The sequence below is a fragment of the Lytechinus variegatus genome, chromosome 18 (assembly GCF_018143015.1).
Source record: "Lytechinus variegatus isolate NC3 chromosome 18, Lvar_3.0, whole genome shotgun sequence".
NCBI classification, from domain to species: Eukaryota; Metazoa; Echinodermata; class Echinoidea; order Temnopleuroida; family Toxopneustidae; genus Lytechinus; species Lytechinus variegatus.
The window spans coordinates 14047669-14061328 of record NC_054757.1 but is presented as its reverse complement, the minus strand read 5'-3'; the positions used below and the strand labels follow the sequence as shown (position 1 = coordinate 14061328).

General features: G+C 35.1%; 1 protein-coding gene across 5 annotated transcripts in view; it reads left to right on the top strand.

Moving 5' to 3' along the window:
• LOC121431963 (PDZ and LIM domain protein 5-like) overlaps positions 1-13660 on the top strand; it is a 104088-nt gene that overhangs the window by 44416 nt on the left and 46012 nt on the right. For all 5 annotated transcript variants that reach the window (XM_041629759.1, XM_041629762.1, XM_041629761.1 and 2 more), the window contains exons 3-5: positions 10156-10240; positions 10938-11134; positions 12442-12566. In XM_041629759.1, the coding sequence (XP_041485693.1) occupies positions 10156-10240; positions 10938-11134; positions 12442-12566 (407 nt within the window). The remainder of the gene's footprint in view (positions 1-10155; positions 10241-10937; positions 11135-12441; positions 12567-13660) is intronic.

Sequence of the window (13660 nt, the reverse complement as noted above, 5' to 3'; positions counted from 1 at the left end):
GTAACCATCGGAACATTGGATTTTTTAATCCCAAGGATTAAATTTCAAACCTCAAAACATTTAAATTAAAATCTGCTAGATTTATATCTATTAATCTGAAAGGTTTACATTCAAGTGTTTGGTTGGTCACTCATCTATACATATTTGACTGGCCACTTTTCATAGCTAATTTGGAGTATTTTTAAGTCTTTAATTAAAATTCAGAGTAGAGTCCATATTCAGGTTGAGAAATTATTAAATGATGATAGCCGGGAATAATTTTGCTTTACAAATTTGAAAAAGAATTTTTTGTGATAAAAGAAAAGCTCTCAACTAAGTAATGAACAGTCCTATGTAAAAATTATGCAATACAAAAAGGCTTTATGCATAGCAGTCTTTCAAAAATGTGAAAAAAATTGCAATGCGATACCAGGAAAATTATTCTGTGATAGGAATGTCATTGAGAAGGTGAGTTGGTGAAATGCAACTTAAAGAACAAGAAATGACATTCCATTTGTCTCTTATTTTCAAATAAGGTTCCTGCAGTATCTTATTTGCAAATAAGGGTCCTGCATTATAGTATCATCTTTATAGAGAAAGTAGTTGAAACAGTATGGCATGACAGTAATAGGTTTGGAATTTCATTGGTGATGAATGGTGAAGTTGGTGGGGAATTTCTTTGGAGTTGTAGGTTTGAAATGAACAAGATTTGGCATTCCAGTGGGTGGTTAGGGAAGACATTTGACTCACCCCAGAGCGTAGGGAGCAACATTGGATCGATTACTCATCGCTCCAAGAATGCCAGCCTGCCAGCCAGAGAAAGGGAAAAAATACCTTGACTCACTCTTTCTCTTCCATTGGAGGTATCATAAATCTGTCATGGTCTAATTCATTCCATTTTCTTCTATCTATGTAAAACCTTTTTTGGGCCATGGACTGATGAAGAATGCATCATTGATTAATGTGCGAGGGATGGAGGATAAGAATTAGATACCATTACCCCCAATTATTTTCCGTATTTGGTGGGTCTCATGTTTATGTATTAAAGGTAAATGCCAGTCGTGGTAACGATCTCAAAATGACTTTTTACAGAATTCAATATAACGACCACTCAAGTGTCTGTTTATATGTGCCAAAGGAATCTGGAAGAAATTGTGTAATTGCTGAGAAATAAGCAAAATAAGCACGGATTTGGGGACTTCCGTCAGCTCTTTATTCCAGCAGTATAATATACATTGTCCCACGTGTGCCTATCTGTGTTGGCGATCTTCAGTGTGATTGTTTTTCAGCTTAGATTTTATGATTTCACAAAGTTCAGTTTATGTAACTGTATACCAGATCTAGATCGACGATGATATATTAATGCTTAACCTTGGTTTTACAGACTTTCTCACGAAATCAGTGTTTTACTGCAACTACTTTCATTGAGCTTTAAAAACAAAGAAGAACTCGTCATATCAGTGCAAGAACACCACACTTGCATGCATGTGATGCACGCGAAAATACCCAGAAGTGCATTGCTGACAGGCGTATCTGCACCTATGTGGTGCACAGAAATGTTTTGTTAAGGGCGGATGTTCTTGCACCGACGCAATGAACTGTCTTCCAGACTCTATCACCAATAGAGATGTGTGACTATAGTATGTAGAAGCAGAGATATTATGAGCCTATTTTAACTTTATTTTTAATAAAGTATTTTTAAAATACTTTAATTAAATGTTTTCTTAATGTAATCTGGAAATGAGAGGAAGAAACTGTATTACTATACAGTAGAATACAGAAAATAATGAGAAAGCATAATCTGTATTAAAACTGGGCCTTGTTTAGATTGGCTGTACCCAATTTAGTCAGACTATTTATAGTCTTATTCAGTCCTAAATGAACTTGCTCAAAAATGTGTTTTTTGTGCTGTGTCTGTTTTACCTGATTATTGAAGACCATGTTCTATATGTACTAAGTTATCAAGACTGCATTGACTTTCATGATATATAATTATACGGTTCCAGTTATATAGTAAGTCAATCAGTATCAAGTTTCGCTTCAGTCTTGATCTATCCATCTTAATATCACTTTCACTGGTAACAGTTCATGATTGATTTCAACAAAAGTACTTGAAGTTGATGTTTGAAGTACTAGATGTATTTCAATGATGAAAATGACAAATTTTTGCACATATAGTTTCATAGTATGTGAAGAGAGACTGAGAAAATATGAATTTATCTAGTATCAATATTTCAAACCCTCAATGATTATTGAGCATTGAGATATGAAACTTATCTGATCATTAATTTACTGAATGACAAACTTGTAATATAAATAGATTTTGAAAGCTTTATTTTTGTGACGTACAGTGTATAGCATTGCCTGCTCAGGGATAGTACAGATGTTCCAACTGGAGATTGGTGATGTACTGATGTATAGAGATAGGGGAACTTCCCCCTTCCCCGAGTCCCCTTCATACTCAGAGTCAAAATTTTATTTTGTCTGAAAGTTTTGGAGTATTGACTGGCAATCTTTTTAATTGAAAACATTTGTTTTGTCTTGTCCCCTCCTCCCCCATATTAAAAAAAACTGGAAAGAAACAATTTTCAGAGATTTTTTATACCATGAACATATGTTTGGAAAGTAGGGGGAACTGAGTCAAAGGGGGGATGCAAAATTACACAGTGTCATCATGGTTATTTTCACTTTTTTCGACATGGTTTGCTGACTGAGTCTTTGTGCTCCCTGATGAGTACAAGGGTTCCATGACAATTGCTCTGGCGACAATTACTCCAATGGAAAATCTGCACGTTAAGAAAAATATAAAACCTTACCTCCAAAACTAAATAAACCCTGATTATTTTCTTTACATTAAGCAGAGTCTGAACCAAAAACTCTATTACAAATACAATCCTACCTCTAACCCTTTGCTATCTGAGATATTAAGACCAGAGAAATAGTTGTGTCACCAGTACAAGTAAGCAGATAAATATATGCAGGGAAGTGTTATGTAGACATATGTTTGGAGGCCCTCTTTTTTATGTGCAATACAATACATGCAGTATGATGTACAGCGATAACCAGTAGTATTGCTCTTTGTAAACATTTCCTTTTTAAAGGGGAAAAAAACTGTTATTGATATTATTAAAGCTTGACATGCAAGTACATCCCTGTGTATTCCAGATAACTTCCTGAATACGACAAAATCATGAATTTGGAAATGAAATATGTCTGTGATACTTCCTGCCTAAGAAACAATATCCTCTATTTCACTCTAAATGGTTTGAACATATGTGTATATTTTGGGCCTACTACTTGTTCGTATGTTCAAACCTCATGGACAGTATTATGATCATAAAACCTAGGTATAGTATAACCCTTGTCTAAACTAGAATTTTAAACCACACTTCCATGGAATGTTGGCTTCATAATACTTCTTCCATATTCATAGAAATTATTATGTACCTATCAATTTATTAAAGTTCACTTTATTTTTGGTATTTCATGTTCTTCCCTCCTTTCACAACCCAATTAATTTTTGACAACTTTTTCTGGCAGGATAAGAAAAAAATAATCATTGAAATATGATCTAGGTTAACCCAGGTTTTAACTAAACCATGGCTATCAAAATACCACCCATATGTTGTCTTTTGTATATCTACTACATGTTCTCAGAATCAGAGTCAGTAAAGCCAATTTGCAGTTAGCTCATGATCAACTTTACTTGAAATTCCCTTCCTCATTTTTCGTTAGGATGTTATACTGAAGTAACTTTTCTAAATGAAGATGTTTAAATTTTCAATGACTTAGCATACTGTGCTATCTAAATTGTGAGAAAGAACGACATGACATAGACCAGTACTGACCGCACTTAAACGTTGTTAGCACTAACAGTGCACTAACAGAGGGCCTGTAACAACTGGTAATAAAGCAGTGATGCCTAATGGTTCAACAATGCATTACCAAGACACTTTTTACACACGCTATTATTTCCTTAACCCCGTACTATAGGTGGGGCTAAATTGCCATTTAAGTTTGGAAATCATTGTATTTTCCATATTTGGCACACAAAATGTTATTTGGGCAACTGTCAAGCACCAATGAACACTTAGGCCCATATTCTGAAATTGGGTTTAACTCAAACTCAGGTATAAAGTTGTGGTTTAAGTATGGATAGCCAATTATTACATAAATCACTAAGAGTATAGAGATATAATATTCACCTCATTTGGCTATCAAATCATTCATAATTGTGTAGGAAGTATAAATAGATTGTCATCACCATCAATGAATTAGGAAAGAGCATGGAAAACATAAGCAATATACAACTAAATAAACATTTTGACACTTTTGGCTTCCCATAATTTTAGCACAGAATAAAACCATGGTCTAAGTTAAACCTGACTTCAGAATACGGGCCATAGTCTTCAGTTTGAATGTGACAAAAAGAACATTTTTACGGGGTATATGAATAATCATCAAATCAAAAAGGTTTATGTCAATGAATATTAAAAGCACCTTGATGGTTTATATGTATTAAAATGACCTTTTACTATATGTGCACTTTAAATTGCACAGTAACTACTGCCAAAAGGCTCATACATAATACTTTCAGTATCGACGATAATGGATCTTATGGATTTGAATTCAGGCTTATACAGAAATGTTTCAAATTTATTAGAATGGCATTATTGTAATGAGTCAGTTTTGACTTTTAATACTCATATAAAATTATTAGTTACAAGTTAATTACAACACTAACATTTGACACAGCTGAAAGGAAATGTCATGCAGATTATTTTATGCCTTGGGCTGTGTTACACAATGAGATTTCTCTGAGTTCCTGTATTAAAATCTCTTAATTGAAAATTTGCAACCACCTACATATACTATACTGTGCAGCGGTCAGGCATTTATCTCCATTTGCCACTCTCCACCCAAGTGTCATACATGGGTGGTAGGAAGTATTAATTCCTGGAATGCTCAAGCTCCCAATAAACATAGCCGTGCTTAACGTGGGATAATTGAATGCAGGGCGTAGAAAAATTGTATGAAGTGCAATAGTGTATAATTGATGCATATTAAAGGGGAATGAAACCTTTGGAACAAATAGGCTTGTGTAGAAACAGAAAAATCAAAGAATAAGAATAAAGAAAGTTTGAAAAAAATCGGACAAATAATGAGAAAGTTATGAGCATTTGAATATTGCAATCACTAATGCTATGGAGATCCTCACATTGGCAATGCGACGAGGATTTGTGATGTCACTGATGAACAACTTTCCCTTTGGTGGACTATAAAATACCCTCAAGATGTCTCTTTTTGCTTTTTCTTACTTTTTGATACAAACTCTCTATCCATGATGTCTTCTTAAAAAATATGTATTACATGCCCTCATGTAGAAAGAACACACGATCTATGGATAGATGTGATAAAAGAGGCAATTCAAGTGAAATATATACTAAAGTAATGGGGAGAGTTGTTCACAAGTGACATCACACATCTTTGTCGCAGTGCCAATTTGCTATCTCCATAGCATTAGTGATCGCAATATTCAAATGCTCATAACTTTCTCATTATTTGTCCAATTTTTCTCAAACTTTTGTTGATCTGTTTCTTTGATTTTTCTGTTTTTACACAAGCTCTCTTGTTCCAATGGTTTCATTCTCCTTTATTACTTTGGCAAAAAAAGCTTCAGCAAAACTACTTTAGCAGTGGTTTTGTAAGTTTGGTGGAGGGAATAGTCTATAACTGCAGAAAAAATTATGTCTTAATGCAAACTCTATGGATACTTTCCCCGAAATTTTGCCTTTAAACCAATCACATCTTGCAGTGCAGCTTTAAAAGTGATATGAAAGCTCAAGATCATTTTCTAATGTAATGACAAGTTCATCTCATTGCAGCCACAGACAAGGCAAGTAAACAAATCTGCTCCATTGAGTAGGTTAACATATTGCAGGCCGTCCCTATGCGCATCCAAATGTAACTGATCAGGGGGGGGTCGAAGCAGATGTGATGGTGAAACGATATTGCGTTGCTCGTACATGACGTTGATTGTCTTGTCCAATGATGAAAGTTGAGTCAGACTATTTTTAACTCTTAACTCTCTCTTTACTTGTGTGTTATGTTTGTTTGCCTGTATTACTGTGTTACCTGATATTTATGGGGCTCTGTGAAAAAATTGCATAGAAATTTGATTCGACTCTACTGCAGGTGTGCAAGTCTGGCAGTTCATCAGATATTATGTCATCATTTTCATCAATATCATCGTTATTCGTATACAACCACCACCATCATCATCATTATATCTTCACCTTCATCATCATCATCATCACAACTATCACCACCATCATCATCACACCACAGCTATCACCACCACTACCATCATCATCATCCTCATCATCATCATCATCATCATCATCATCATCATCATCATCCTCATCATCATCATCATCATCATCATCCTCATCATCATCATCATCATCATCATCATCCTCATCATCATCATCATCATCATCCTCATCATCCTCCTCCTCATCATCATCATCATCATACTCATCATCATCATCCTCATCATCATCATCATCATCATCACCATCATCATCATCACCACCATCAGGCAACACCACACCTCCATCATCACTGCTATCGTCATAGCCATCTCCATCATCATCACTCTCTTCTTCCTCCTCCTCCTCCTCATCATCACCTACATCACTACCATTGCCACTACTCCCACCAGGATTTTTTTTATCATATGTTCAGTGATTTAAGTTGGTAGCCATGAATACAGGAAGGGCACAGGAAGGAATAAACTTGTCAATAACATTAACAAGGTCCTTGTATGATATCCAAATTACCACTCCCTCTTTGATAAATCGTACACGAACATTACACTTCAGGATGTGGTGAAGAAATTCATTTTCTTTATGTATCATTTTTGTTTTCCTTTCTTGCTTCATATCTTGAAACGCAGCGCGCGTAACAGCTGCACTGGTAAAGCCAGGGTAATTATGCTGCATATACTGTAGAGCGCTTAGAGACTTCTGACAAAGTAAGTATTAAGCGCTATATAAGTAAGTATAATTATTATGTTTCTTTGTATCTTCCTAAAAGGATGGGTGTGTAACGTACATGTCATTCAACTCAAGTTCAACTTTTAATTCCCTTTTCCCATTATGATCAAGAATTTTGTTTGTCAAAATTTACTGTACAGCCTGATTGACCCCGTAAAACTTGAGAATTTGTATCTTTTTAATTTGTAGTAATTTTACTGGGGGATTTTTTTTTATTTAGAATATGATGGCGAGGAAGGAAAGTGGAAGATTAATTGTGCACATATTGATATTTTTTCATTTAAATTATTTTCTTCTTTCTCTTTAATTATCATTCATAAATAAGATAAACATTGAGGGGAAAATCAGTGGTTTGACAATTAATGAAAGAGGGAAGAGGGGTTGGGCAACCTCTACATGCCCCCATTATAATGTGGTGATGAAGATTATGGCATGAAAATCCCTGTCACTTTGGGTCAGATGTACAATGACTTCTGTTGCTTGGCAGAGGATGAATCAGCCAAGATATAAATATTGACAGAGAAGATTAAATGAGCTAATCAAATTTCCTCTTTCTTCAGATCTTGTCCAGCTCAATCTCTTGTCCGAGCCCAATCACCCTCATATTAACTGTTGAAATGCCAGCATTGCCAATTTGCATTTACATAAAGTATTATGCCCACAAACCCCTAACACTTTTTTTTCTATTTAATAGCAATTTAATTGTGGATTTTAATCCTGAATGTTACCTATACCATTTTTTGTAATATGGTATCATGTTTTAATATTATAATATTTACTTTATAAGGCTTTTGAACTATTTCCGTTTTGAAACTCATAGCTATGATGCATATGATTTAAAGGTATGGTCCAGGACAGAAATATTTATAGCTCAATAAAAAAGAGTAAAATTCAGAGCAAAATGCTGAAAATTGGATAAAAATCGGATAACAAATAAAAAAGTTATTGAATTTTGAAAGATTTGAATTATTCCAGTGACACCGTTCTAGGCATGTTTTTATGAATATTTATTAGGTTGGCTGATGATGTCATATCCCCACATGTTCTTTTTGTATTATATTATATGAAATTAGGTTTATTCCAAAATTTTCTACCAAGAACTAAAACAATTGGATTGACAACTGATTAAGTGCATTAGTTATTTATTGCTGCAACTTATTGCATTATAATGAAGAAACATCATTTACACATGTATGAAAAAAATGAAACATTTATGATTTCATGTAATAATATAAGAAAAAGGAAAGTGGAGATGTGACATCATCAGCCCACCTAATGAATATTCATGACGATATGCATATAACTGTTTTCACAAAATATTGAAAAACTTTAAAATTCAATAACTTCGGTATTTGTTATCCAATTTTTATGAAATTTTCAGCATTTTGCACTGTGAATTTTATTCTATTTATTTAGATATAAATATTTTCAGCCCAGACCATCCCTTTAATAGATAACATACCATACCAAGGATGATTTCACGATACCCCCTTCCCCAATCATGAAAAATACCTGGTATTTTTCTGATCATGAATTCTACCCATATTTGAAAAGGAATTTAGCTAGTGCGACAGCAAAGTACTTGTAATGTAAAAATAGAGACCAAATAACTATAGAAAAAAAGTAAATGAAAATTCACTTTCTTTTACGATTAAGTATTAATTTATGGTGTTTTTAACCAGGAGAGGGGTAGAGCACTCTACTTTTCTCATAAAAGCACCTCAAAAGAGGGATTTAAAAAAATCCTTGTTTCTTTTTAAAAGCTAGAGAATGTCATGGAAATATAGTTTTTGCAAATGCAAATTTACCCCAAAAGAACTTTGTATGTATCTCAACTAAGATAAAGTACATGTATTATTCACTCTCATCATATTCTAACCAACCAAAGATTTGGTTCAAATTTGAACCTACCAACTGTTGGTTAAAAAAATCTCAATTCATTGTGCAGGCAATTTTATTTTAACCAACAGTTAGTAGGTTAAGTTTTTAACCATCTTATAGGTTTGGTAAGAAATTCGTGTGAGTGCATACTTGTATGTGTTAGTAGTCCAATGGGTTTTGATTGATCGCATACAGACAAAACAGGATGTCAGAATGATTTCCCTTAAACACATTGCTACCGTTCTTTGGAAAATGATTTAAAAACAGGAAAATGACTTTATGTAATGCTATGTTCTCTGTGGTTATATACATTTCTTCTCTTCATCATTTTGAGGTTTATGATTTTTTGTATCATTTATTGATTTTGAGTATACCCAATATTTGGCTATTAATCACAAACACGAAATTGAATACGGTGGGACTGAAACATGATTTGAGCAGGAAAGATGGACTGCTTCCGTTGTTGTAAAGTGATCTTGAACAGGAAGGAGGAAGTTGTCTTCTGGGCGTGATGGTCAGACAATGATCAACCTAAGATATTTCCTTTGGATGATAGCCATATTTCCATTCATCGTTATTCTAGGATGTCATACATACAATATCATTTCAAGCTTCTGGAAGCTTTAAATGAAAACCTATCTGTTGTTTCTTACTTTTTAACATGAAAGTAATTCTTATCAAATCCTGACTAATGAAAAATGTTCATTGAAATGTCTGTCATTAAGATTTCTAATCTAACAAGATCAAGGGGTTGTTTCACAAAGATTTATAAGAGTCACACCTAATTTCAGTTGCATGCGGTATAAAATGCATCAGCAAAATTTGGTCAGATCATGTGCATGGGACTCAAATCTTTGTGAAACACCCCCCCCCCCATTCCAACTAGAATTGCTCGGAATGAAAGTTATTGAAAATCTCACTAAGCACACGAAAGGGTCACTAGTTGCGTATAAATTCTGTAACTTATGAACAACTCCATTAAATGCCATGGGGGGGAGCACTTTAAACTGTTTGTAACTTATGACTTTTTTATGAATGAAAGGAACATATTAGGTGCTTAATCAGATTGTCATAACATTCACCATCTTTGTAGAATGTTATTGTTCTTGTTAACAAATATTTAGATTCACAGTTTGTTATTTGTCAAAACTTGATTAGAGTTGGAGGAAACATATGTCATTCAGACTCGCTTTAATCATCATTGTCTTTCTATCTCTGATTTGATTCTTGTCTTCAGGTCAGCTCAAGCAACTATCTGGACACCAGAGGTCAATCAGCAGCCTGATACCGGTATCAATGTATCACTCAAGGCTAATAAACAGGTTGGTCATATATATGTATATCAGATCTTGGGGCAGGGGCACTAATTGGAGCATCAAAACAAATAGTTTAGCGTTCAAATCTCAGCCATGCTGTAATTTCCTTCAGCAAGAATAATGATCTGATTCAGATGAGGTAAATGGGTACCCAGTAGGATTAATTTCTTTGAAGTCGCTGAGCGATACTGGTAAAGTGGTAGCTCGAGCTGAAGCTGGGGTAATAATAGTTACGCTTTGTATCCTCTGGCGAAAAGTGCTATAATAAATCTAATTATTCTTATCTTTATTATTAGTACAAGGTGGACACCATGCTCATACCCGTAGGCATGTAAAAAAAGGGTTGTTGTTTTTTGCAATTGGGCTGTGTACGCATATCAAGTGAAAACTATCAAAATTCAGGAAAAGGGATAGACTCGTCAACCCTGGATACATGAAAAGTCTGTATATTTCATATTATCATGATAATTGAATGTTTAAGGCATTATCAATGACAATGACATTACCACCCCCCCCCCTTACCAAGATTTTTTTTTAAAGTTTTAATTAATCGTGAATTCATTTCTTTGAAAGATGCTATCATCTATAGATGAAATTTCTAATCAAGCTATCAAAATCACTCATGAAGTTAAGGACCACTTTCTGATAATTATGAAAAGATCATTAATTCGAACTTATTTTGTTTGTTTTGATACTTCAACAGCAATTCCAGCATGCAGGAAGCAGTCACAACGTCAAACCCCGCCTCTTCCCGGGAGCCGGAGGGGGAGCGGCCCAACCCCAGTCGGGTCCAAACATGGTCCACAAGCAATTCAACTCACCCGTAGGGATCTACTCCGCCCAGAATATTGCTGACAGTTATAGAGGACAGACGGAAGGCGTGGCTTCGTCTAATACATAGTAAGAAGGGTATCTTATTATGTACAATTGGTCTACAATTATCATAGATTGCCCGTCGGGTGATCGTATCCTGGTAATCGCCGTAAAGTTGAATCTCCTTTGGATGGAATGCGATGATTGTACAATATTTTTGCGAACCCATAGTTGTTTTTAAGGTCTACAATTTTGTTTAGGGCAGAGTATACAAATTGTCAAATTACGAAGATTGTAGCTTTTATTCACATCATCGGGGCATCATAGGATCAGTGAAGGGGCATCGTACAATGTCTGTAGAGTCTCTTCATACAGCGTCTGTATCTCCTTGTCTTTGGGCACTCTATGATTTCCAACATATGAAAGTTTACTATGTCCATAAAAAATGCACGCATACAAATCGTAGCCTGTAGCCACCTTATGGTGCCCCTGAAAATTGAAGAGTAATCTTTTGTACAGTTAGCATATTAAATTTAAACAAGGCAAAAATTTAGGATTAGGGGTATGGTGTAGATGATTTGACACGCACTGGTTTATAAAGTCCATCAGTGGTTAAACTCTCAAGTAGGAATTCAGTCTGCCTGATATATTGCTCAGTGTTACATAAGGACAGATTGCATAGCATCACATTGCCAATTGAAAGGAGTGGCTTAGGTATAGAGGGTGGGGAATGGGATTGGTAATGGCGTACAAAGTTTTCTAATGTACAAAAGAATGATGCCACCGGTCACTAGTATAGAACAATCCCCCCACCCACCCTTAACCCCCCAATATTGACAAGTAAAAGAATAAAAGAGCTCAAAGGTTACTAGGGTGGGGTGGGGGGCAGTGCTCCTGGTAAGAAATGTGTGTGTTTTCTTTTTAAGAGTGAAAAAAACAACTCTGGTTTTGGCAAGCACCAGTGTAGCACAGCCAATACCTTAATTAACGAATCATATGTCATTCTTTAGAGGTGGCTATGTCATTGAGAGGCAGCCAAAATGATTTCATCACATTTACCCTGGCGACAACCACTCCTGGTGAAAGTCTGCTTTGCAAAAATTGACCCTAACCCCAGTCGTGACCCTCCCAAAATTCTGATTCAAAATCCCTAATCCCTATGTCAACCCCGAACCCCAAGTCCAGTCTTAATCCTCAAAGAAATCTAAACTAAAATCCATATCTCAATGCATCTTCCTTAGGGTGCAGGATCTAGTCAAGGAGCTAGGTCAACTAGCTTCGAGTTGGTTCACCAACCAGCACCTCTGTAGCCTCTCGAGTGTCCTTGAAACTGTGTGTTATTTTACACTCTGCAATATTCTCATGATTATTAATTTTCTCCTGCCCACTTTCAGTGAGGATGATCAGCAGGCTCCTCCTGCATGGCAGAAACCCTCATCCTATGGCGCAGGATCCAGTCAAGCAAATAGATCAAGAAGCTTCAATTTGGTTCAAAAACTAGCCGCAGAAGATGATAGGGGTTGGTATAACTTCATCCTTTCATTAAAGGACAAGTCCCACACCCCCAAAAAGTTGATTTGAATAAAAAGAAAAAAATCCAACAAGCGTAACACTGAAAATTTCATCAAAATCGGATGTAAAATAAGAAAGTTATGACATTTAAAAGTTTCGCTTATTTTTAACAAAATAGTTATATGAACAAGCCAGTAAGATCCAAATGAGAGAGTCGATGATGTCACTCACTATTTCTTTTGTTTTTTATTGTTTGAGTTATGAAATATTTTGATTTTCTCGTTATTGTCATGTGAAATGAAGTTTCATTCCTCCCTGAACATGTGGAATTCCATTGTTTTAACATTTAGTGCTTCAGGCAAGGAGGTCCTAATCGTCAAATTCTTAAAAATTGAAATATTGTATAATTCAAACAGTAAAAAACAAAAGAAATAGTGAGTGAGTGACATCATCGACTCTCTCCTTTGGATGTAACTGGCTCGTTCATATAACTATTTTGTTAAAAATAAACAAAACTTTGAAATGTCATAACTTTCTTATTTTACATCCAATTTTGATGAAATTTTCAGCATTGTGCTTGTCTGATTTTCTCTATTGATTCGAATCAACATTTTTCTGAGGTGGACTTGACCTTTAAATAATTGAAAGTAGTTGTAGTGAACAGTTTTACAAGAAAGTCTGAAACACCCAGATTAAAGAGGAATGGCAGTCGTGGTAATGATCTCAAGATGGGTTCAAACAGAATCCAATAAAATGACCACCTGAGTCTTTGAATGTATAAATTAAAAAAATATGTGCCAATTGGATCTGGAAGGATCTGTGTAATTGCTGAGAAAATAGCAAGAAATTCCATGAAATGTCAGGGTTTTTTTCCCAAGCAAAGATATACACTGTCCCACATATGCCTTCTGTGGTAGTGATCATAAGTGCTGTCAATTTTCAGCTAAGATTTCACGATACACAAAGATAAGTAAGTAGTAGTAGTAGAAGTAGCAGTGGAAGTAGTAGTATTAGTAGTAGTAGTAATACATGTTGTAGTAGTAATAGTAGTAGTAGTAGTAGTAGTAGTAGTAGTAGTAGTAGTAGTAGTAGTAGAAGTAG